This window comes from Corythoichthys intestinalis, chromosome 2, assembly GCF_030265065.1.
Source record: "Corythoichthys intestinalis isolate RoL2023-P3 chromosome 2, ASM3026506v1, whole genome shotgun sequence".
Lineage (NCBI taxonomy): Eukaryota > Metazoa > Chordata > Actinopteri > Syngnathiformes > Syngnathidae > Corythoichthys > Corythoichthys intestinalis.
Genome location: NC_080396.1, coordinates 3,718,855 through 3,745,164, shown reverse-complemented (window position 1 = coordinate 3,745,164; position 26,310 = coordinate 3,718,855). Strand labels below are relative to the sequence as shown.

Genomic DNA, 26,310 nt, shown 5'->3' with positions numbered 1-26,310 from the left:
GAAGTCGGAGTTTACAACCTATGACCAGGAAAAATATGATATATAATAATATAATATATAGCACCAATAGTCTATGATGCCATTTAGGCCATCAAAAACAGGAGAGGGGTCCTTTTTAATGAGACTTGAAATGAAATTAGTCTAGATTGCAGCAACAGCTCCTTTAATCACCGGTTCCCTGTTCAGATACGTGGCCCAGTAGACAAGGTTGAAGGAACCAAAAAGAAGAGGAAACACTATCCTTGCCATTTTATCGATCTTGCTGACACTGTTGTAATTCTTCTTGTGGTCCGCCATTTTTGCCTCCGTTGCTCGAAGCTGATGCGACGTCGCGTCGGAGACTGTGGCGATGGAGACGTCCTTAGTGAGGTTCGGCCCGCAGTTAACCGATGCTGAGCAAACATTGTTGGACTTTATGGACAGCGCCGCGGGGTCTCGTTTCTGCAGTGTGACAGATAATGAGCAGATTTTCAGGAAAGGATTTGCTTTATGATGCTCTTAAGGTGGCCATTTGGCTGTTGAAACACACCGATTTTCCCAGTGGACAGGTAAAGTAGCTCAAATAAGGGATGAGGATTTTGATCTGAAGGTTTCACATGTCTACTCTATTGCAGTGCAGATGCATACATGAGTGATAAGTTGTTTTATTAGTATATTTGGGGGGAAAATGAAAAGCTAGCAGCTTTAATACTGTTTGGACTTGCCAAAAGTCTGGGGCGTCACTAGACATAATGCAGTACTGGGGCATAGTAGGCCACTGGTGAGGGAGCAAAAAGATTTTTAGCACTTATCTATCATAAAAAGTCAGAAATTGCGCTTCAAACTGTATACAGGTAGTCCCCGAGTTACGACGTATTCGACTTACACGATTTTGACTTGACGACACCTGAGTCTCGTCTGCCATTTTTTCTCCAGTCGTTTTTTTTTTTTTTTTTTGGACCCATAAACGGTATCTTATTTTACCTCACAATATATTCTTACTTTACTTTATTAATATGACGTGTTCTGTTCTGTCTTCACTAAACGTGAAGTTGTTCAGCTTGACAGACAGCAAACAAGGCAATTGTGCTTTTTGAAGCGTTTTACTTCCCTCACTTTTGACAATTTGTAAAGCTGTAACATACATATGTACACTTATGTTCAAAACGACACACATTTTAACAATAAAACATTTGACACTAAACCATTTGTATTCAAACGTCCATGTAGTCTGATGAATATGTAAATTTAGTAGATTAAATTTGCTTAGCAAAACTCTGCTAGCTTAAATGCTAACTAACGTATTTATAATTCTTACAGCAAATCGCTCACATGCAATTCCACAAACTGTAGCTGTAAACTTAATTAATTAATTTTAATAATTTTAATTTTAATTAATTTTTTTTTTTTTTTTTTTTTTTTTTTTTTTTTTTTTTTGGATGGCGGCGCGCACGGACGCAGCGGCTCAGAGCTCCTCTCACAGCCAGTGTGTTTTTTTACTGTTTTTTGTTAGTTTGTCTCTCCTGCCCCACCTGTCGTGCGCTCACCACCTACAGCCGACAGGAACTTTTCCGCATCGGGTTACGGAGCAAACAGTCCGTTACCGATGACTTTATTTCGGATCACAACATCCCGCCGAGCATAGCCCGAACACCGGGCTCCCCGTGGACACTCATCCCGGCTGGGAGGAGGAGGAGGCGGCGCAAGGAGAGGAAGCAAAAGCGGGGCTGCCGGGCCGGTGTCCTCGTTCAGCTGCGGAGACGGCCACACAAACCGCCGCTACCCAGCATCTTCCTCGCTAATGTCCGATCCCTCGCCAACAAGATGGATGAGCTGAGGCTGCAGCTGGCAGGCAACAGGCTCGTGAGGGACTGCTGCATCTTGATGTTCACGGAGACCTGGCTTCACTCATCCATCCCGGACGCGGCTATGGAGCTAGCGGGCCGCACAGCGCACAGACTTGACAGGAACCGCGACTCTGGGAAGAGCAGGGGCGGAGGGCTCTGCATCTACGTCAATAACAGCTGGTGCACAAACGCCGCTACTATCAACAACCACTGCTCCGCAGATCTGGAGTTCATCACGGTCAGATGCAGGCCCCTGTACCTTCCACGTGAGTTCACCGCTGTCACAGTAACCGCTGTGTACATTCCACCGGATGCTAATGCTAGCACGGCTCTTAGCCACTTGAACAATGCCCTCAGCCGGCTACAGAACGACCTTCCAGAAGCAGTGCATGTGGTTGCAGGGGATTTTAACCATGCTGAATTAAAAGTAGCGCTCCCACAACTCCACCAGCACATTAAATGTGCCACCAGGGGAACTAGGACCCTGGATAAAGCCTACTCCAACATCAAGCATGGTTACAGGGCCATCCAGCTGCCCCACCTGGGTTCCTCTGATCACATGTCGCTGCTCCTGATACCGGCTTACAAACCAGTGAGAAAGCAATCACCTCCCATAACCCGGACTGTGACATTTTGGCCCGATGGAGCCTCTCAGCAGCTGCAGGACTGCTTTGAAAGCACCGACTGGGACATCTTCTGCCACCAGGACCTGGAGGTTTTCACCTCTGCTGTGCTGGGCTACATCCAACACTGCATCAACACCGTCACGGTGGAAAAACGCATCCAGGTGTTTCCCAACCAGAAGCCTTGGATGAATAGGGAGGTCAAGGCCCTGCTGAGGGAGAGGAACAGCGCCTTCAGGTCCAGGGACGGGGAGCGGTACAGCGGTGCCCGGGCGGCCCTGAAGAGGGGCATCAGAGAAGCCAAGGCAGGCTACAAGCAGAGGATCGAGGAGGACTTCAGCAGCAACAACAGCCGGCAGGTGTGGAGGGGGCTCCGTCACATCACCAACTTCAGATCCAGCAACGCTGCCCCAACCTCTGGGGACGCCTCACTGGCGGAGGAGCTCAACCACTTCTTCGCCCGCTTCGAGGTTGTGCCCCCAGCGGGGGAACCACTGCTTCAGACCCTCCACAGCCAGCCCTTCACGGTTCAGGCACAGGAGGTGAGGAGAACCCTGAAGGCAGTGAACCCCCGGAAAGCTGCTGGACCTGACGGAGTGGCTGGGAGAGTGCTGAGGGACTGTGCTGACCAGCTGGCTGGGGTCTTCACCAATATCTTCAATCAGTCCCTCTCCCAGTGCTCCATCCCGCCCTGCTTGAAGTCCTCCACCATCATCCCTGTGCCGAAAAAGAACTCCATCAACTGCCTCAACGACTACCGGCCAGTCGCACTCACTCCCATCATTATGAAGTGCTTTGAGAAACTGGTCCGGGGTCACATCACTGCATGCCTGCCACCCACACTGGACCCCCACCAGTTTGCCTACAGAGCCAACCGGTCCACGGAGGACGCCATCGCGACAGCTCTGCACACCACACTGACTCATGTGGAACAGCGGGGGAGCTACGCCAGGCTGCTCTTCCTGGACTTCAGCTCGGCCTTTAACACCATCATCCCGAGCAGACTGGTGAGCAAACTGGGGGACCTGGGTCTCTCCCACAACATCTGCAGCTGGATTATGGACTTCCTGACAGACCGCTCCCAGAGGGTGAGAGTAGGACACCACCTGTCCTCTGTTCTGAGGACCAGCACCGGTTCTCCTCAGGGCTGCGTGCTCAGCCCCCTACTCTACACCCTCTACACCCACGACTGCACCCCCACCCAGCCGAACAATTCCATCATTAAGTTCGCGGACGACACCACGGTGGTGGGGCTCATCTCAGGAGGAGATGAGTCCGCTTACAGGGTGGAGGTGGAGCGTCTGTCAGGCTGGTGCACCATCAACAACCTGACTCTGAACACCTCCAAGTCGAAGGAGGTCATCGTCGACTTCAGGAGGTGTAAACCGGACATCCAGCCAATCACCATCAATGGGGACCGGGTAGAAATGGTGCCAGACTTCAGGTTCCTGGGCACCTACATCAGTGAGGACCTGACCTGGTCTGTCAACACCACAGCGATCCTGAAGAAGGCCCAACAGAGACTCTACTTCCTGAGGGTTCTCAGGAAGAACAACATTAAAACTGAGCTCTTGTTGGTCTTCTACCGCTGCTCAGTGGAGTCGGTGCTGAGCTACAGCATCTCGCTGTGGTTCTCCAGCTGCACTGCAGCAGAGCGGAACCAGCTCCAGAGGGTCATCAACACCGCCCAGAGACTGATTGGCTGCCCTCTTCCATCCCTGGAGTCAGTCTATAAGACCCGCTGCCTCAGGAGGGCTCACAGCATCACCAGAGACTCCTCACACCCTGGCCACCACCTGTTCCAACTATTACCCTCTGGGAGGCGTTTCAGGGCAATAAAGGCCAGAACTAATCGACTAAAAAACAGCTTTTATCCGAGAGCCGTCGCTGCTCTGAACGCCTCACACTGAATGTGGTTTTGGATCAATGTGCACATGTACAGTGAAATGCATATAAATTTTTTTTTCATAATCATCCTTGCCCGTGTATATATCCCCCACCTCATAGAGTGTATAGTCTTTTAAGTTCTGTTATTATTTTATTTTATTTATTTCCTTGTTTTTGGTCCATGAGAGCTGCTATTTTTTAATTTCGTTGTTTCTGTGTTGGAACAATGACAATAAATTATTCTGATTCTGATTCTGATTCTGAATTACAAATGCATACGGCGGAAAACACAGACGAGACTGAAAAAGCAGTTTCTGCTCTTGCACTCCTCTTTAAAATTACTGCTGTATTTTAAGCCACAAGAACTGTGGTATTTGATAGAACAATATGTTTATATGCTGCCATAGCAGATTCATGGCGCATTAAGCCCCTAAACTATTTTTAATTTGTCCGTTTTACCCTGGAAACTCCAGTTTACAGACGTCGCGCAGCCGCTTTTGTTTCAATCCAGCCATAGAACAAAGATACCGTATTGGCCCGAATATAAGACGGTGTTTTTTAGCATTGAAATAAGACTGAAAAAGAGTGGGTCGTCTTATATTCGCAGTCTAGACGTCATACCCATTCACGACGCTAGATGGCGCCAGATATCATTGAAGCGATGTTCTGTCATGACAGAGCTCAGCTACTCTCCCCATTCACGACGCTGGATGGCGCCAGATATCATTAAAGCGATGGTCTGTCATGACAGATCTCAGCTACTCTCAAGTTTAACCAGTTTGCATTCTTTTATTGCAATGTTTTTCCTTATTCAGATTTGTTTCAAGACTACTGTTACAGTTAGACTTCACTTTGATGGTTAATGCAGTTTTTCCAGTTTTGTTGTTTTATCACAATAGATTGGTTCATTTTAGGGCTGTCAAACGATTAAAATTTTTAATCGAGTTATTTACAGCTTAAAAATTAATTAATCGTAATTAATCACAATTAATCGCAATTCAAACCATCTATAAAATATGCCATATTTTTCTGTAAAATTATTTTTGGAATGGAAAGACAAGACAAGATGGATATATACATTCAACATACGGTACATAAGGACTGTATTTGTTTATTATAACAATAAATCAACAAGATGGCACTAACATTATTAACATTCTGTTAAAGCGATCCATGGATAGAAAGACTTGTAGTTCTTAAAAGACAAGTAATAGAAATTTTATATCAAAACCCCTCTTCATGTTTTCATTTTAATGAAATTTGTAAAATTTTCAATCAAAAAATAAACTAGTAGCTCGCCATTGTTGATGTCAATAATTACTTACACAATGCTCATAGGTGGCTGAAGCCTATAAAATCAGTCGCACCCAAGCGCCAGCAGAGGGCGGCAAAACTCCATAAAACACAATTAGCAAGTGGTGTTTCACTGTACCGTCATTTAAATCTGAGCGGGTAATCTGCGTTAATTGCGTCAAATATTTCAACGTGATTAATTTAAAAAATTAATTAACGCCCGTTAACGCGATAATTTTGACAGCCCTAGTTAATTTACATTTCAAAAACCAGAAGCCATTTATACGAATATGATTGCACTTTAGTTTACAAATGTTCAGATATTAAGATATGAATGAGGCGAAATTACATGCTTTTTCTCTCAAATATATTGTTATAATCGTTTGTTTCGGATGTGCTGTAATTTTTTTTCTGTATTATGAATTTGGTGTTCAAAAACACTTTTTTCAAACTTGAGTCTTGAAAAAGAGGGTGTCGTCTTATAATCAGGGCCGTCTTATATTCGGGCCAATACGGTAATTAATTATATATATAATTCAAAATGTCTGTCATTTTTAGCTTAGAATTGATTGAAGAAGAATTAACTGATGTCTAATATTTCGTTTAAAAAAAAAAAAAAAACGACTTTAAAAAATTATTGACTCGCATATTTTAAACTTTGCAACAAATGACGTCACGATGAAAAAAGTCGTGTGTGCAAAAAAGTCACGGATATCTACCTCATAACTCTCACTTAATTTTTTTTGTTTTGTGACTGTCGCATTTTCTCCGATATGTTAGATAATAAATAAATTAAACATAGAAAAAAAAAAAGGGTAAATATATGAAAAAGAAAATCTCGACCATTCCTTGATGTCTGCGATTTCTGCATCGCAACCCTTGTTATATTAACATGTTACACCCATAAAATCCGGCTGTGGCCATTCATATCTGTGTTTTAACACTAGGTGATACATGCTGCGAGGGGTGCAACGGTTCAGTTAGCTCACGGTTCGGTTTGAACCTCAGTTTTGGGATCACGGTTCGGTTTTGGTTTGCGTTTTGCTTTTTTTTTTTTTTTTTTTTAAACTGCCTTTATTTTGCTTTTAAGGAAATGAAATTAACACTTAAAATGTAAACATTTTCGACTTAAAATGCCTCTTAGCTCTTTGGCTAGTGTAGTGACTGACTACTGAAATACACACAGAGTAGTAAAAAAGTTACTTGGCAAAGTTGCTGGTGTTACCGTTCATGTTTTTTTTTTTCACAAAAAAACCCCCAAAAAAACATAGTAACCTTTGCTATGTTTGGAGGTCATTTAATGTTGTGAATCAACCGTTAAAGTTGATAAAATTGCTCCCGTTTTTGCATTAGTTCCCTTCTGTCTACTTTCGACATGTGAAAATTTTAAAACTGTTTCATCCTTTAAAGACAGACTCAAGTCAAGAGAGTATTTTAGATAAAAAGTTACTTAGGTTCGCTAGGAAGGCTCTCTACAAAAGAGCCTCTCTGAGAAGTTTACTGCTCTAAAATGGCGGCTGTTTACTAACGCTACAGAGTCTGTCATTACGCATGTAGTTCTATATGCATTCGATATCTAGGCGTAGACTGTAGGCTGTCGGCTACAGTCAGTAAATATTGGAGCCACCTAGCCTAGCATCGCGTTTGCTACAGCGTCACAACTAACACTCTTCCCTCTCCGTGTCTCTGACTTTTCTCTAACGCACATTGTCTCGTTGCCGAAACGTTATAGTGGACCGTCACAGTGAGGTAGTAGCACTCTGTAGCACGGGACGTCCAATCATCAGTGCTCAGGGCAAAACTATGTGCTTTAGCAAAATCATCTTCCATGGCTTTGCGTGCCATTTCATAAATGTCGGGGACAGAGGTTGCGCTAGACATTTTCGTTGTCTGTCATTTTGACTGACAGGGTCATAAAAATCCGGTCATAATCTATTTTTACCCGTCACTTAAATTTTTAAATGATAATGATGACATATTCAATAGTATTTAGTTTTCATTCATTTTTAATTATTATTGTAACGCTTGCTTGGCGGCGAAAAATTAGACACATAAGTCGTGGTATTTTTCTCCCTCATTTTACTCTGCTTACCGCCAAAAACACCAACAAAACAACAACTCCGCCCCCAAAGAAAAAGAGGCAACTATATAGACCCCAATCACCAACGTCACACAATGATCTTAATTGTGGTTGTCAGCCCAAAATCTTCTATATATTAAATGCATCTTACCAGATATAAAATGACTACTACATAGTCAGTAGTGATCGTTTGGTGCCGAGATATCTTGTCGAATTACAGCAGTCCATCTCGCTCTCCTCTTCGGGTCTCTCAGAATACGGTAGAACTTCAAGTCTCGCCGTCTATCTTCTCTGTTACTGCAACCAACCGCCACAAACGCCTTCACCATTTTGATTATTAATGTTAACGAGCAGAAAAACACGCCGTAATAGGAGGCATGTACGTAGCGGTGATGTGTAAACACGATGAGCTGATGGACAATATGGCGGTTCCAGTCAGGGGGGCGGAGTTGTGACGTCATGTGATTGGGGTCTATACACAGGCGGCAATCTAGTCCACCAATTGGATGGCGCGCTGGCACACCGGGTGCACCAATAAGAACCTTGCGTTGATATGTCAATCACGGTGCCGCCGTCAGACCCCGGTGACGCTACAATATTCTGACGGAATAGCCAACGACATCATGCATTAAGAGAGACAATAGCTAATTAATATGCTCACTCGCCACCCTGTGGTCTGGGGTGTGAATTGCAACCTGTCAAAATGACGGCCGGACTCCAGTTTTTTCCGTCACCGTTTTAAAAAACCAGTCAACGACGGAAAATATTCGGTTAACGCGACCCCTGGTCGGGGATTACGTTGTTGGAGAAATATGTCCGCGAGGGAACAATTTAACGCGGGTCAAGCGTTAAATTGAATCTGTAACTGTTATGCAATTAATCAGTGTTTCTCCACTGGTAGTTTGTGACCTACAAGTGGTTTATGTTGCCAAGGTGGGTTACCTAAGTTACCTCTTTCATTCCTCCTTGCTGATTTAGGTCCGGGGTTTATAGCTATATACAGTGCCTTGCAAAAGTATTCGGCCCCCTTGAATCTTGCAACCTTTCGCCACATTTCAGGCTTCAAACATAAAGATATGAAATTTAATTTTTTTGTCAAGAATCAACAACAAATGGGACACAATCATGAAGTGGAACAACATTTATTGGATAATTTAAACTTTTTTAACAAATAAAAAACTGAAAAGTGGGGCGTGCAATATTATTCGGCCCCTTTACTTTCAGTGCAGCAAACTCACTCCAGACGTTCAGTGAGGATCTCTGAATGATCCAATGTTGTCCTAAATGACCGATGATGATAAATAGAATCCACCTATGTGTAATCAAGTCTCCGTATAAATGCACCTGCTCTGTGATAGTCTCAGGGTTCTGTTTAAAGTGCAGAGAGCATTATGAAAACCAAGGAACACACCAGGCAGGTCCGAGATACTGTTGTGGAGAAGTTTAAAGCCGGATTTGGATACAAAAAGATTTCCCAAGCTTTAAACATCTCAAGGAGCACTGTGCAAGCCATCACATTGAAATGGAAGGTGCATCAGACCACTGCAAATCTACCAAGACCCGGCCGTCCTTCCAAATTTTCTTCTCAAACAAGGAGAAAACTGATCAGAGATGCAGCCAAGAGGCCCATGATCACTCTTGATGAACTGCAGAGATCTCCAGCTGAGGTGGGAGAGTCTGTCCATAGGACAACAATCAGTCGTACACTGCACAAATCTGGCCTTTATGGAAGAGTGGCAAGAAGAAAGCCATTTCTCAAAGATATCCATAAAAAGTCTCGTTTAAAGTTTGCCACAAGCCACCTGGGAGACAGACCAAACATGTGGAAGAAGGTGCTCTGGTCAGATGAAACCAAATTTTAACTTTTTGGCCACAATGCAAAACGATATGTTTGGCGTAAAAGCAACACAGCTCATCACCCTGAACACACCATCCCCACTGTCAAACATGATGGTGGCAGCATCATGGTTTGGGCCTGCTTTTCTTCAGCAGGGACAGGGAAGATGGTTAAAATTGACGGGAAGATGGATGCAGCCAAATACAGGAACATTCTGGAAGAAAACCTGTTGGTATCTGCACAAGACCTGAGACTGGGATGGAGATTTATCTTCCAACAGGACAATGATCCAAAACATAAAGCCAAATCTACAATGGAATGGTTGAAAAATAAACGTATCCAGGTGTTAGAACGGCCAAGTCAAAGTCCAGACCTGAATCCAATCGAGAATCTGTGGAAAGAGCTGAAGACTGCTGTTCACAAACACTCTCCATCCAACCTCACTGAGCTCGAGTTGTTTTGCAAGGAAGAATGGGCAAGAATGTCAGTCTCTCGATGTGCAAAACTGATAGAAACATACCCCAAGCGACAGTATTAACGCAAGGGGGCCGAATAATATTGCACGCCCCACTTTTCAGTTTTTTATTTGTTAAAAAAGTTTAAATTATCTAATAAATTTTGTTCCACTTCACCATTGTGTTCCACTTGTTGTTGATTCTTGACAAAAAATTAAAATTTTATATCTGTATGTTTGAAGCCTGAAATGTGGCGAAAGGTTGCAAGGTTCAAGGGGGCCGAATACTTTTGCAAGGCACTGTATAAATGTGGATTTTCTTTCCCCATTCAATTAAATTGAGCGAATGATCGCTGCCAGTTTAAATGGATTGCACGCTGTCCATGGCAGCCAATGAGTGCCCTACAACTTCTATTTATGTCCGTGTGGACGTAGCGAGAATCCCCACCTTCATGTGCTGTGATTCCAGGGCTTTCTCGCCACTCCACGCCCAGCTCCTCTTGGTGAAGTAGTTGACCGTAGCGAATTCAATGAGCGCAGAGAAGACAAAAGCGTAACAGACGGCAATGAACCAGTCCATTGCGGTGGCGTAAGCCACTTTAGGGAGTGAGTTTCTGGCGCTGATGCTGAGAGTCGTCATTGTCAGCACGGTGGTCACTCCTGCAAATCATCAGGGATGACGTGTTTAAATTTGGATGTTGCAAACTGCCTGGAATCAAACTTTTATGAACCGTTTTTAGGTAAAGTGGTCACTAGTCCTTTTTTTTCCCCTTCTTCTCAATGGCGTTTCTTCCCAGCTTGCACCGTTTGACTCATCGACTCTGTTCAAACACCAAAATTCAAAAGACCGGAATCCTTACGTTTGACACGAAGAAAAATTACAGTTGGGCCAAAACACGGCTTTTTTTTTTTTTTTTTTAATGTGAAATTTCAGAATCTGTACGTCTATAGTTTTTGTCTGAATCATATCGCAGATAGTTCAGGGTTCTAAGGGGCACAAAAGTTAAATACAGTTTTTTGCCAAAAACATACCCATTCATTTCTAATGGCCAAAATTTCATTTTTTTTCCAATATAATATTATAAAAAACCGTCGAGAGAGATTCTACGGCCGTATTGTCGAACCAGTTCACAGATGCGCGCACCACGCTCATATTTTTCTATCATTTCCATCTTCATTTCAATGGTAAGCATCACCTTTTTCCTTTTTTCTCTACCTGCACTAACATTCTTGGAACCCATGTTGATTTCTCTCACAAAAAAATTGGCCAGGGGAAAACAAACTGTGGTGCTGTCATAAATTGTGGTATTTCGAGCATGGAGAAACAAACGGTGAGTCAAATTTTACGTCAGATGTCGAAAAGATGGTGTGTCAAAGCGATAGTATGTCGAGGTACCACTGTGGTATGAAAAAGAATCTGAACCTTTTAGAATTTCTCACATTTCTGCATTAAATCACCATCAAATGTGATCTGATCTTTGTCAAAATCACACAGATGAAAAAACAGTGTCTGCTTTAACGAAAACCACCCAACATTTATAGGTTTTCGTATTTTAATGAGGATAGTATGCAAACAATGACAGAAGGGGGAAAATGAGGAAGTGAACTATCACATTTTATATTTTGTGGCCTCCCCTTTGGGAGCAATAACTTCGACCAGACGCTTCCAGTCGCTGCAAATCAGTCTGGTACATTGATCAGGACTAATCTTGGTCCATTTTGCTCTACAAAACTGCTGTAGTTCAGTCAGATTCCTGGCAAGTCTGGCATGAAACGCAGTCCTTAGGTCATGCCACAGCATCTCACTGGGGTTCAAGTCTGGACTTTGACTTAGCAGAACATGTATTTTGTTCTTCTGAAACCATTCAGAAGTTGATCTACTTTTGTATTTTGGGTCATTGTCTTGTTGCAGCATCCATCCTGTTTTTAGCTTCAACTGTCTGACAGACGCCCTCAGGTTTTCCAGAACACCCTAATAAACTTTTGAATTCATACTTCCATTAATGATTGCAAGTTGTCTAGGCCCTGAGACAGCAAAACAGCCCCAAATCATGATGCTCCCTCCACAATGCTTCACGGTGGGGATGAAGTGTTGATTTCGGTGAGCTGTTCCATTTTTCCTCCACACATTATTCCCAAACAATTCAACTTTGGTTTCATCAGTCCACAAAATATTTTGTCAAAACCTCTGTGGAGTTTCTAAGAGCCTTTTTGCGAACATTAAACGAGCAACAATGTTTTTTTTTTGACAGCAGTGGCTTTCTCTGTGGATTCCTCCCATGAACACCATTCTTGGCCATAGTTTTACATATAGTTGATGTGTGCACAGAGATATTGGACTGTGCCAGTGATTTCTGTAAGTCTTTATCAGACACTCTAAAGTTCTTTTTTTAGCTCTCTGAGTATTCTGTGCTGAACTCTTGGCGTCATCTTCGGTGGATGGCCCCTCTTTGGGAGAGAAGCAACAGTGCCAAACTCTCTCCATTTGTAGACAACTTCTCGGACTGTCGATTGATGATCACCCAGACTTTTAGAGATGGTTTTGTATTCTTTCCCAGCTTTATACAAAACAACAATCCTTGATTGCAGGTCTTTTCACCGAGCCATGATGCACATCAAACAATGCTTCTCATCAAGACAATTCTTACTAGGTGTGTGTTTTATTGTGGGCAGGGAAGCTTTAAACCTCTCATCAGTGATTGGGCAAACACCTGACTTAAATTGTTTGGTAAAAATTGGTTTCAATTGCTCTTTAAGTCTCCTTAGGCAGGGGGTTCACTTAGTTATTTTCCCCCTTCTATTATTGTTTGCAAGCTATCCGCATTAATATATGAAAACCAATAAATGTTTGGGTTTTTTAAGTTCAAGCAGTTTTTTCATATGTGTGATTTTGACAAAGATCAGGTCACATTTGATGGTGATTTTATGCAGATATGTGAGAAATTACAAAAGGTTCAGATACTTTTTCATATCACTGTATATCTATATATATTTTTAAATATACAGTATATACGTGGTGGCAACACTGATACTACAACTGGATGTCAACTAGGGGCCAGCAAATATTGTCCTGCGGGCCTCAAGATTGAGACCCCTGTCCAATATGAATGTAATAAAAACATTTAAGAACAAAAACAACATATATCTAAAGAGTTAGGTTTTAACACCTTTCTCCGGTGTGAGCTGGATTTACTCACCAAAAACAGTCCGTGCAGGAACAGATTCTCTATTTAGCCAAAATGACACCTGGGACAGGATTACAGTCATGAAACACGGCATATACGTCTGGATGACAAAATATCCAATCTTCCTTTTCAGGTAGAAGTGAGCCATCATCACTGTATACTGACCTATGAAAAAACAATAAAAAGACCATTACAGCAAAAGGTGAAGCCTCGGTTGTACATTATTGATCATGTAAGATTGAGTAAGTGTTGGAGTGAATATATTGTCTACTATTTCAGTGACCAGACAATAACTGAATCACAACCAAGAAGTGAAAAAAAATGGCAATGAAAGTAGTTCACATCAAAAGATGACAAGCCTAAATGTAAAACCTGGATTTATGAGGGCTATAACTATCCAGAAAGTCCTTAAATGATGGAGAATACACTGCCCTCTGGTGGCAGGGTTGGGTCAGGCTGGACTGTCGCCTTATAACTGAGGAGCAGACTCTTGTCTGACATGGATGAAGGACAGCTGCGCTCTGGTTTGGCCCACATAGGGCTCTAAGTTGTTTAAGCTAATATGTTTGTGTACAACCCCTAGCAAAAAGTATGTACTCACCAGTCTCGGACGAGCACTCACTCAGACATTTTATCGTGTAGAACAAACTCAGATAAGAAGCTTGAAAAAATAATGAATTATTTCAAAAGTGCGCATTCAGTAACACTAAAAGAAATGAATTAAAAAAAACCTTGTCAAGAGTCTGCATTGGACAAGGTGATGATGCTGGAACTTTTGTTTGGTGCTGTTCCAGTGAGATTTACAAAGATGACTGCCTGAAGAAGACCTCAAAATTCCCTCAGTCCTTGATTATATGGGGCTGCATGTCATGGAATCACCAGTCTCAGACGAGCACTCACGCAGACATTTTATCATGGAAAACAAACTCCGGTAAAAAGCTTGAAAAAGTGAATGAATTCAAAAGTGCAACTCTTTAGCATTCAGAAACATTCAAAGAAATGAATAAAAAACCTTGTCAAGAATCTGCATTGGACAATGTGTCAAGAGTCAAGAATCTGCAATGGACAAGGTGATGATGCTGGAACTTTTGTTTGGTGCTGTTCCAGTGAGATTCACAAAGATCAATTCCCTCAGTCCTTGACGATATGGGGCTGCATGTCTCATTCAATCACCAGTCTCAGATGAGCACTCACTCATGACTCATTACTCACTCAGAGATTTTATCATGAAGAACAAACTCTGATAAAAAGCTTGAAAAAATGAATTAACTGAAAAGTGCAACTTTTTAGCATTCAGAAACACTAAAAGAAATGAATTAAAAAACATTGTGGTGGTCTGTAAATGTTACTTTTATAGAGCAAGTGTAGGGAAATATATATGGAATTACACAATGCTGAGGACAAAAATATGGAATCATGAGAAACAAACAAAGAAATAACAATCAAAACACATCTCTAGTATTTAGCTTGCAGTCTCTGAGGCATGGACTTGAGTATTTTTCATCAATTTGGTGCCAACTCTCTTTGATTGCAGTTGCCAGATCAACCTTGCAGGTCGGAGCCTTACTTTTAGGGGTGCACGATATCCATTTTTTAAAACCGATACCAATATCGATAACTTCCTGCTCCTCAAAGCTGATACCGATATCAATAACTGATAATAAATATATAATTTTTAAAATGTACAACCTGAGTTTTTCAACACTTGGAGGTTTAAAAAAAAAGAAGAAAAAAAACTAGTGGTGGATTCAACATAGATTTGCCTTTGATCTCACCAGATTTTTCATAATGACATGAAAAAATAGTCCGTTTCACTTCTGCACTGCCCAACAGCCAGCTAAAAATGAATGCATTTCCATAAACCCCAAGGCTTGGTCTTTTCTTGCTTTTATGGGAAGACACTCGTCTTAATATTGTGAAAGTACAAAAGAAAAATACACATAGTCAATACTCAACATACAACAAACTGCACAATACACTTATATACACAACTATTATATGCATAGCATAGCACACTATCTTGAGCTACTAAAGCATTGGCTGCCTTCTATAACACAACAACCTATGAAATTCTGTACATATGACCCTTCACCACAGAAGTAAACATATGTTGCACATCCATATGTTATAGTAAACATAAAATACTTACAGAAATATATTTCCGAGGCAGAAACGTAACAGAAAGCAATGCTACCGCTAGACACCGCAATGTGTAAGTGAATGAGCTTGTAATGTGAACCAAACTGTAACAAAAAATAGATGCTGCAAATTATTCTGACCAGCAGGTGGGAGCGATGGCCCGCAAATGGTCAACTGATTTCCCATACTTGTGTGTAAACTGTAAAGCCAGCACAGTTTATATTATCGGTCCTATTAATAATGTTATTGGATTTATCGGGATGCCGTCATAATTCCTATTATCGGACCAATAACTACCGTGCACCAGTACTTGCTGTCAGCCATTTATTTATTTATTTTTTTTTTAATTTTCACCACAGGTTTTCAATAGGGTTGAGATCTGGGCTATTTGCAGGCCATGACATTGACTGGATGAGGAATGCTTTAAGTTTTAGCTCTGTGGCATGATGCATTGTCATCTTGAAAAATGACAAGCATATTTTCAATTAAAGGGATAAGAAAACTGTCTAAAATTTGAATGTAAACCTGTGCATTTCTTGAAGACTTAACCACAGCCATCTCCCCAGTGCTGAGGCAATTTTGATTTTTGTATATCTCACTGGAACAGCACCAAACAAAAGTTCCAGCATCATCACCTTGTTCAATGCAGATTCTTGACTCTTCACACCTTGTCCCATGCAGATTCTTGACTCTTCACAAGGTGACCATGATGAGAACCTGCGAGGTATCCATTTCTCATCTAGAGACTCTTATGTGCTTGTCTTCTTCCTCGGTTGTGCCCCATATTATCAAGGACTGGGGAATTTTGATGTTTTCTTCAGGCAATCATCTTTGTAAATCTCACTGGAACGGCACCAAACAAAAGTTTCATCACCTTGTTCAATGCAGATTCTTGACTCTTCACACCTTGTCCAATGCAGATTCTTGATTCTTGACAAGGTGATGATGCTGGAACCTTGGTTTGGTTAGGGACATCAAAATTCCCTCAGTCCTTGATGATATGGGGCAGCATGTCAGGCAAAGGCACCGGGAAGATGGCTGTGGTTAAATCTTCAATAAATGCACAAGTTTACATTGAAATTTTAGACAGTTTTCTTATCCCTCCAATTGAAAATATGCTTGTCATTTTCCAAGATGACAATGCATCATGCCACAGAGCTAAAACTGTTGAAGCATTCCTCGGAGAATGACTCATCCACTCAATGGCATGACCTGCAAATAGCCCAGATCTCAACCCTATTGAAAACCTGTGGTGGAAATTGAAACAACCTGCAAGGATGATCTGGCAACTGCAATCAAAGAGAGTTGGCACCAAATTGATGTAGAATACTCATGAAGTCCATGCTTCAGAGACTGCAAGCTGACCTAAAAGCCAGAGGTGATGCTACTAAATACTAAATACTAGAGATGTGTTTTGATTGTTATTTCTTTGTTTGTTTCTCATGATTCCATTTTTTTCCCCTCAGCATTGTGTGATTCCATATATATTTCCCTCCACTTGCTCTATAAAAGTCACATTTACTGACCACCACAATGTTTTTTATTCATTTCGTTTAGTGCAGGGGTCCCCAAACTTTTTCCTGTGAGGGCCACATAACTTTTTCCTTCTTTGATGAGGGCCCGGGTCAGTTTGTAACAGAAAAAGTGTGACGATAGCAGGAGTGCCTAAATGTAAAAATGTATTGTTTTTCAGAAAGCCATAATCAAACAACGCTTTCTAAATTCGTCACAGAACAAAAGAAAACAAAATAATAATAATATGATATAATATAATATATAGGGCTGTCAAAACTGACTATAAGCTTTTAGTAGCTTCTTAAGGAGACCTGACTCACACATAATCTTGGCTCAGCACTGAGATATGATGTACACTTTGTAAATATGAATGTGTGTGTGTGAATAAATTGAAATTGAAATTGAATTGAAATTATCGCGTTAACGGGCAGTAATGATTTTTTAAATTAATCACGTTAAAATATTTGACGCATTTAACGCACATGCCCCGCTCAAACAGATTAAAATGACAGCACAGTGTCATGTCCATTTGTTCTTGTGTTTTTTGGTGTTTTGTCACCCTCTGCTGGCGCTTGGGTGCGACTGATTTTATGGGTTTCAGCACCATGAGCATTGTGTAATTATTGATATCAACAATGGCAAGCTACTAGTTTATTTTTTGATTGAAAATTTTACAAATTTTATTAAAATGAAAACATTAAGAGGGGTTTTAATACAAAATTTCTATAACTTGTACTAACATTTATCTTTTATTGCTATCCATGGATCGCTTTAACAGAGTGTTAAAAACGTTACGGCCATCTTGTTGATTTATTGTTATAATAAACAAATACAGTACTTATGTACAGTATGTTGAATGTATATATCCATCTTGTGTCTTATCTTTCAATTACAACAATAAGTTACAGAAAAATATGGCATATTTTATAGATGGTTTGAATTGCAATTAATTACGATTATTAATTTTTAAGCTGTGATTAACTCGATTAAACATTTTAATCATTTGACATCCCAAAACAAATATAATACAATACAATACAATACAATCAGGGGTGTCAAACGATTCAAAATTTTAATCGAGTTAATTACAGCTTAAAAATTAATCAATCGTAATTAATCGCAATTAATCGCAATTCAAACCATCTATAAAATATGCCATATTTTTCTGTAAATTATTTTTGGAATGGAAAGATAAGACACAAAATGGATATATACATTCAACATACGGTACATAAGTACTGTATTTCTTTATTATAACAATAAATCAACAAGATGGCATTACCATTTACATTCTGTTAAAGCGATCCATGGATAGAAAGACACGTAGTTCTTAAAAGATAAATGTTAGTACAAGTTATAGAAATTTCATATTAAAACCCCTATCCATGTTTTCGTTTTAATAAAATTTGTAAAATTTTCAATCAAAAAATAAACTAGTAGCCCCCCATTGTTGATGTCTATAATTACTTACACAATGCTCGTTAACGCGATAATTTTGACAGCCCTAAATATAATATAATATAATATGATAATAATAACATTATCAATTGAATAGATAATAACCAAATAACCCTCTCTGGGTTCTTCACAGAAAAAAGGCACGAAATAAATAACACTATTGGGAGGAAAAAAAAAAAATGTTCAGGGGGCCGGACCAAATGTGGAGCCTGGCCGTATCCGGCCCACGGGCTGTAGTTTGGGGACCCCTGGTTTAGTGTTTCTGAATGCTAAGAGTTGCACTTTTTAACTAGCTTTTTATCCGAGTTTGTTCTACATGATAAAATGTCTGAATGAGTGCTCGTCTGAGACTGGTGGTTCCATACTTTTTGCTAGGAGTTGTATCAATGGCACGAAATGAATTGAATGAGTGCTGTATAAATGGTTAAAAAGGTAATGTGAGATTAGATGACTGTTAGTAAAAAATGAACGAATGAAATCAGACCTTGTGAATAATTTTGAGAATGTGACAACAGATTATATAAGGGGTGGTGACAATGCAAGAGGGAAAAAAAAAACCTAAAACAAGAGCGTGTGTACGTTTGGGGGCGGGATTTACCATTTTCATTTAAACAAGCGAAGATTGAGTTTGAGGCTTAAACAACTACTCTGCGAGAGGAGTTTCCGATTGCAAGTAGACGATGAAAGATCCAATGACTACACGCCGGTCGCACGAAAAACAAACACAAACTCAAGCGCACACACACGCACACATTAATACACAAGGCTTTCTCCGGGCAAAATCGGATTTTTGAATCTCCCTAATCCCTGGTTACAATCTGCATCCTGCCGTCAGTAAGACTAAGAGTGGCAGTGAAGGGGGAGGGGCCATCCTGCCCTGGGATCCTCACACGCCCCGCCCACTCAGCCGTGCCACTCTAACGCAATCCTAAACACATATGAGGCATGAACACACCTCCGCAGGGCGTCCGACTAATCGCTGGTGGGATGGAAGGGGGCTAGGTGAGACCAATGTGGGACGACGCATCCATTTTTAAAATGATTATCTTTTCTTTTATGATCTGAAAATGCACGACTACTACTCAGGATAGCGGTTTTGCAAGTGGCCCTGGCCATGACTCCATCCGGAGTCCCCCAAAACCGCATCCTTCGCACCTTGTGACATCCTCATGACTTCAGGCCACTTGCCAGACAGCAAGTCTGTAAAGTTTATTCTTTGGAGGAGACGCTACCGACCTGGGACACCCCAGAGTCACGTTTGATGCACGGATCCCACAAGGACTGGGAAGCCAGGAATGAAGAGGAACATGTTCCTCTGGTGGATCTTACCTCTCTTTTTCCTATCTCATGTCCAAGGAGAACTTCCTTTTATATCAGGGAACAATGCGGCAATGCTGGTCAACTGGTGAGTAATGGCTTTGGAGCAAAGTTTGGAATAGTGTTCAGAATTTTTGGCACCTTTTAATCTCATTTTAAAGGAGTTATTTTAAGGAACGCGCAGTGATGTTCTCAAATTGAACACTAATCTCCGCCTTCAGAAACTTAAATAGTGGACTAACGGCCCTAAGAGATGAAACCATCCTTGTTATTTTTAGTCTTTTACCTTACTGCGCATGCTTTGTGGGTCTATATTTGTAACCAAGCAAATTTAGGCCTCACAATAAAACTGTTTAAGTCTTTATAGACCAAGTGAATACAGCAGAGGAGTCAAACTTATTTTGGTTGGCAGGCCACATTATGACAATTAGAACTCATGTGGGCCAGAGTAGTTTCACTTTCACCAAATAAGTGAACTCACTCCATTTGGATCTATTTGGAATGGCGGGGGTGGATAAATGAAGTGTCGAGCGCTGTCAATAGCAATGAAATACTTGATACTACAATTTCTGGAGGTATTGCGATGGAAGCTTTACTGCGGTAGCTACAGATCTAAAACCCGCCCAGTTGATTTCAAGTCACTTCCTGTTGATTTCGGGTCACTTCCTGTTGATTCGGGGGACATTTCAGGGACACTTCCTGTTGATATAAGGTCACTTCCTGTTGATTTGGGGACATTTCGGGGACACGTTCGGTTGATTTCAGGTCACTTCCTGCTGATTTGGGGACATTTTGGGAACACTTCCTGTTGATTTGGGGACATATCAGGGACACTTGTTGATTTGGGCACATTTCAGGCACATGTTCTATTGATATCAGGTCACCTTCTGTTAATTTGGGGACATTTCGGGGAGGCGTCCTGTTGATATCAGGTCACTTCCTGTTGATTTAGGGCTATTTTGGGGACACTTCCTGTTGATTTGGGGACATTTTGGGAACACTTCCTGTTGATTTGGGGACATTTCAGGGACACTTCCTGTTGATATCAGGTCCCTGTTGATTTCGGGACATTTCAGGGACATGTTCTACTGATAACAGGTCACCTTCTGTTAATTTGAGGACATTTCGGGGAGGCGTCCTGTTGATATCAGGTCAGTTCCTGTTGATTTAGGGCTATTTTGGGGACACTTCCTGTTGATTTGGGGACATTTTGGGGACACTCCCTTTTGATATCTGGTCACTATCTTGTGATTTGGGGACATTTCGTGGACACTACTTTTGATATCAGGTGACTTCCTGTTGATATGGGGACGGTTCCTGTTGATTTGGGGACATTTTGGGGACACTTCCTGTTGATATAAGATCACTTCCTGTTGATTTTGGGACATTTCGGGGACACATCCTGTTAATATTAGGTCACTTCCAGCAATTTTGGGGACAGTTCCTGTTGATTTGGGGACATTTTGGGGACTCTGCCTTTTGATATCAGGTCACTTCCTGTTGATTTTGGGACATTTTGGGTGATCAGGTCACTTCCTGTTGATTTGGGGACAGTTCTTGTTGATTTGATTTGGGGACATTTTGGGGACACTCCCTTTTGATATCTGGCCACTATCATGTGATTTGGGGACATTTCGTGGACGCTTTTGATATCAGGTGACTTCCTGTTGATTTGGGGACGGTTCCTGTTGATTTGGGGACATTTTGGGGAGACGTTCTGTTGATATCAAGTCTCTTCGGGTTGATTTGGGAACATTACCGGGACACGTCCTTTTGATATCAGGTCACTTCTAGCAGATATGGGGACAGTTCCTGTTGATTTGGGGACATTTCGGGGACACTCCCTTTTGATACATGGTCACTTCCTGTTGATTTGGGGACATTTTGTGGACACTCCTTTTAAAATCAGGTCACTTGCTGTTGATTTGGGGACATTTTGGGGAGGTGTTCTGTTGATATCAGGTCACTTCGTGTTGATTTGGGAACATTTTGGAGACATGTCTTATTGATATCAGGTCACTTCCAGCAGATTTGGAGACATTTTGGGGAAGTGTCCTGTTGATATTAGGTAAATTTCAATTGATTTGAGGACATTTTGGGGACACTTCCTTTTAATATCAGGTCACTTCCTGTTGATTTTGGGACATTTTGGGTGATCTGGTCACTTCCTGTTGATTTTTGACATTGGGGGACATTTTGGGGAGACGTTCTGTTGATATCAGCATACTTCGTGTTGATTTGGGGACATTACCGGGACACGTCCTTTTTATATCAGGTAACTTCCAGCAGATTTGGGGACAGTTCCTGTTGATTTGGGGACATTTCGGCGACACTCCCTTTTGATATCAGGTCACTTTGTGTTGATTTGGGAACATTTTGGAGAGGTGTCCTGTTGATATCAGGTCAATTCCAATTGATTTGAGGACATTTTGGGGACACTTCCTTTTAATATCAGGTCACTTCCTGTTGATTTTGGGACATTTTGGGTGATCTGGTCACTTCCTGTTGATTTTTGACATTTGGTGACGGTTCCTGTTGATTTGGGGACATTTCGGGGACTCTCTCTTTTGATATCAGGTTACTTCCTGTTGATTGGGGGACATTTTGGGGAGACGTTCTGTTGATATCAGGACACTTCGTGTTGATTTGGAGACATTACCGGGACACGTCCTTTTGATATCAGGTCACTTCCAGCAGATTTGGGGACAGTTCCTGTTTATTTGCGGACATTTCGGGGACATTTTCTGTTGATATCAGGTCACTTCCAGTTGATTTGCAGACATTTTCGGGTGGCGTCCTGTTGATAACAGGCCACTTCCTGATGATTTGGGGATATTTCAGGGACACTTCCTGTTGATTTGGGGACAATTCGGGACACGTCCTATTGACATCAGGTCACTTCCAGCAGATTTGGGGACAGTTCCTTTTGATATCAGGCCACTTCCTGTTGATTTGGGGTCACTTCCTGTTGATTTAGGAACATTTCAGGGACACTTCATTTTGATACCAGGTCACTTTTAACATCTCAACAGAAAAATATATTCGATTTTTCGTCCTCCATGAACGCAAACTACCTTTAACTACCTAGCTGCTTTTAATTTGAGAAAACAAATACATTTCTGCCTTTTTTCCTGATCTGAAATGGACTGAAACATTAACTCTCAATTTCGAATCGTGTCCTATTTTGAGATAAAAGGGAAAGACATTGATTCTCCACCCCCAACCTGATTCAGTTATTAATTGAGGGGGAAAAAAATCATCAGATTAATCGATGTGTAAGCGAATAGTAATTTTCCATCTGGTCAGTGATCCGATATATCCACTTAATCCTTAATAAGATGGAACCAAATGTCATACTTTGGTAGAGTAGCCAAAAAGTTGGCTAAAGTAAGAGTAGCATTACTTCAATATAACATTATTTTTAAGTAAAAGTAGCCATCTGAAATATTACCCTTATGTACAAGTAAAAAAAAGTAATGAGTAACTACTTACAATGTCAAATCTTCTTTGTGAACAATGCTAGTTTTTTTTCCCTTCAGCGCAACCTTACGGAGCCCCTAAAGGGACATCGGCAATCAATTTAAACCATCTGGTGTGCACCAGATTGTACGTGGTGCGGATTATCAAAATTGTAAATAATCGTGAATGGTATTGTATGAATACAGCTACATATACAATTGTATGAAAAAGTATCCGAACCTTTTGGAATTTCTCACATTTCTGCATAAAATCTCCATCAAATGTGATCTGTTCTTTGTCAAAATCCCACGGATAAAAAAAACTGTCTGCTTTAACTAAAACCACCCAAACATTTATAGGTTTTCATATTTGAAAGAGGATAGCATGCAAACAATGACAGAAAGGAGAAAAAGAAGTGAACCCTCTGCCTAAGGAGACTTAAAGAGCATTTGAAACCAATGTTTACCAAACAATTTAAGTCAAGTGTGTGCCCAATCACTAATGAGTGGTTTAAAGCTGCCCTTCCCACTATAAAACACACACCTAGTAAGAATTGTCTTGATGAGAAGCATTGTTTGATGTGCATCATGGGTCGGTCAAAAGACCTGCAATCAAGGATTGTTGTTTTGAATAAAGCTGGGAAAGAATACAAAACCATCTCTAAAAGTCTGGGTGATCATCAATCGACAGTCCGAGAAGTTGTCTACAAATGGAGAGAGTTTGGCACTGTTACTTCTCTCCCAAAGAGGGGCCATCCACCGAAGATGACGCCAAGAGTTCAGCACAGAATACTCAGAGAGCTAAAAAAAGAACCTTGGAGTGTCTGATAAAGACTTACAGAAATCACTGGCACAGTCCAATATCTCTGTGCACACATCAACTATATGTAAAACTATGGCCAAGAATGGTGTTCATGGGAGGACTCCACGGAGGAACCCACTGCTGTCTAAAAAAACATTGATGCCGTTTAATGTTCGCAAAAACGCACTTGGACACTCCAAAGATGTCTTGGCAAAATATTTTGTGGACGGATGAAACCAAAGTTGAATTGTTTGGGAGTAACACACAACGTCATGCTCACCAACATCAACACCTCATCCCCACCGTGAAGCATGGTGGAGGGAGCATCATGACTTGGGGCTGTTTCGCTGCCTCAGGGCCTGGACAACTTGCAATCATTAATGGAGGAATGAATTCAAAAGTTTTTCAGGAAAACCTGAGGGCGTCTGTCAGACATTTGAAGCTAAAAACAAAAAAGGAAGGAGGCAGCAACAAGATAATGATCCAAAACCCAGAAGTACTGTAAATCAACTTCAGAATGGGGTCAGAAGAACAAAATACACCTTCTAGAGTGGCCAAGTCAAAGTCCAGACTTGAACCACATTGAGATGCTGTGGCATGACCTAAAGACAGTGATTCATGCCAGACATCCTAGGAATCTGACTGAACTACAGTAGTTTTGTAGAGAAGAATGGGCCAAAATTAGTCCTGACCTAAATATACCTATAAACTAAATTATGAATGCATTCAAAAACATTAGCTCAAACAAAAACTTACGTTGGTCTTAACAGTGAGCAGTTGGATTCAGCCATGTGAAAAGAGGCAGACCAGAGGGCAGTGTATCCACCCTAATCAATAAAACTAAATGCAAACACTTTCAAAATAAACCATTACAACGCCACTTTAATTAAACGAATACTCGAGGCAACAAAATCTAATTCGAATATTTTTTTCTTAATCGAATACTCGAGTTAATCGATTAATCGTTGCAGCACTAGTTGAAATTATTGCTGCCGGGGGGGGGGGGGGGGGGGGTGCACAAAATATTAAACGTGATGGTTCACTTATTTATTTTTCCCCTTCTGTCATTGTTTGCATACTATCCTCATTAAAATTTGAAAACCCATACATGTTTGGGTGGTTTTAGTTAAAGCAGACAGTTTTTTTCATCTGTGTGATTTTGACAAAGATCAGATCACATTTGATGTTGGCGTTATGCAAAAATGTAAAAACAAATTCCAAAAGGTTCAGATACTTTTGCATACCACTGTACTGTATACGTAGTAGTTATACTCATATAACATTGACATATACATACAAAGAGTGTGTAAACCTCCTGCCCGAGGAAAACAAAATTCATTATTTACGACTATAGAAGATTATAAAAACACTGTCAAGCCTGTCATTACGTGCAAGATTTCTTAGTTTAAATGATATATTGCAAGTGTTTAAACATGGAAGTGATGCACTGCATCAGTTGGCAAATTCAGTTCACATGTAAACATTGAAAAAAGCAGGGAAAATACACACGTTTAATAATGAATCTTCCACAAACTGGATGGACTTGTATTACATTTCAATTTTACATAAGAGTATTAAGCAGATGCCTTTCAATGACCCCCACTCCAACCCTCCACGTGTCACAGCTGGCTGTCCAATCCAATCCCGGCATGTATACAGGTTTATGTTTCCAAGCAAGTTGAACTCAACTGTTGTAGCTATCAGATAATTAAATCTCATGCGCACCAAAACTATAGCATATGCTAGCAGGTAGCCTCCAAGATGTTTTCCCTCACTTCGCAAAGACAAGTCTATCGACGACCGCACACAGGAGATACCGACCAATCCCTCGCCGATCTGTGATGTCATCTTCTTATGCAAAAGCTGATGGTTGGATGGTGACCGTCGGAGTGGGGGTGGGTGGGTGTTGCACGGGGATTAATCCCAGGCTTCTCTCTGCTCTCTGTGGGTGGGTGGGTGTCCGTCTATCCGAGTGTGTGTCTGTGCGTGTGTACTCACGCCAGGGATAAGTGTTGTTTTACAAGGCTGCCCAGGGCCCGTGGACAGCTGGTTGTGTGAGGGATAGGCTACTCTCCCGTACTGGCCTCCGCTCATTGACTCTGATCCCTGATAATGTCTCCCACATTTACTATCGGCCTCACACGCTTATTTCTCTTTCTTTTAATCTTCTTTTATCAGGTGTCATCAATATGGGTGGGAACTTCTGCGTACCTCACGATACGATTTGCGATACGAGGCTCACGATAACGATTATCTCACAATATTGTAATGCAACAATTATCAGTACATGTGTCAGGAAATCATTTTACAATATACAATACACAGTGACCTTGTTTTTCACAGATGATTGAAGGACTTCAAGACTCGACTGGACTTGACTTGAAAACCTTTTGACTTGACACAGCTCGTCTTTACAACCTTGTGACTTGGCTTGAC

The 26,310-nt window shown here is 41.3% G+C and overlaps 2 protein-coding genes across 3 annotated transcripts in view; one reads left to right on the top strand and one right to left on the bottom strand.

Annotated features, from left to right (window-relative positions):
- The window catches only part of LOC130931654 (gamma-aminobutyric acid receptor subunit alpha-5-like), a 92,142-nt gene continuing 65,832 nt past the window's right edge, over positions 1–26,310 (bottom strand). The window contains exons 8-10 of the mRNA XM_057860599.1: positions 13,198–13,350; positions 10,449–10,660; positions 1–441 (exon numbers count right to left, since the gene is read on the bottom strand). Coding sequence (XP_057716582.1) covers positions 142–441; positions 10,449–10,660; positions 13,198–13,350 — 665 coding nt within the window. The 3' untranslated portion in view covers positions 1–141. The remainder of the gene's footprint in view (positions 442–10,448; positions 10,661–13,197; positions 13,351–26,310) is intronic.
- Positions 19,237–26,310, top strand: part of LOC130931637 (gamma-aminobutyric acid receptor subunit beta-3-like) — a 190,867-nt gene continuing 183,793 nt past the window's right edge. For both annotated transcript variants that reach the window (XM_057860567.1, XM_057860559.1), the window contains exon 1: positions 19,237–19,702. In XM_057860567.1, coding sequence (XP_057716550.1) covers positions 19,593–19,702 — 110 coding nt within the window. In that variant the 5' untranslated portion in view covers positions 19,237–19,592. The remainder of the gene's footprint in view (positions 19,703–26,310) is intronic.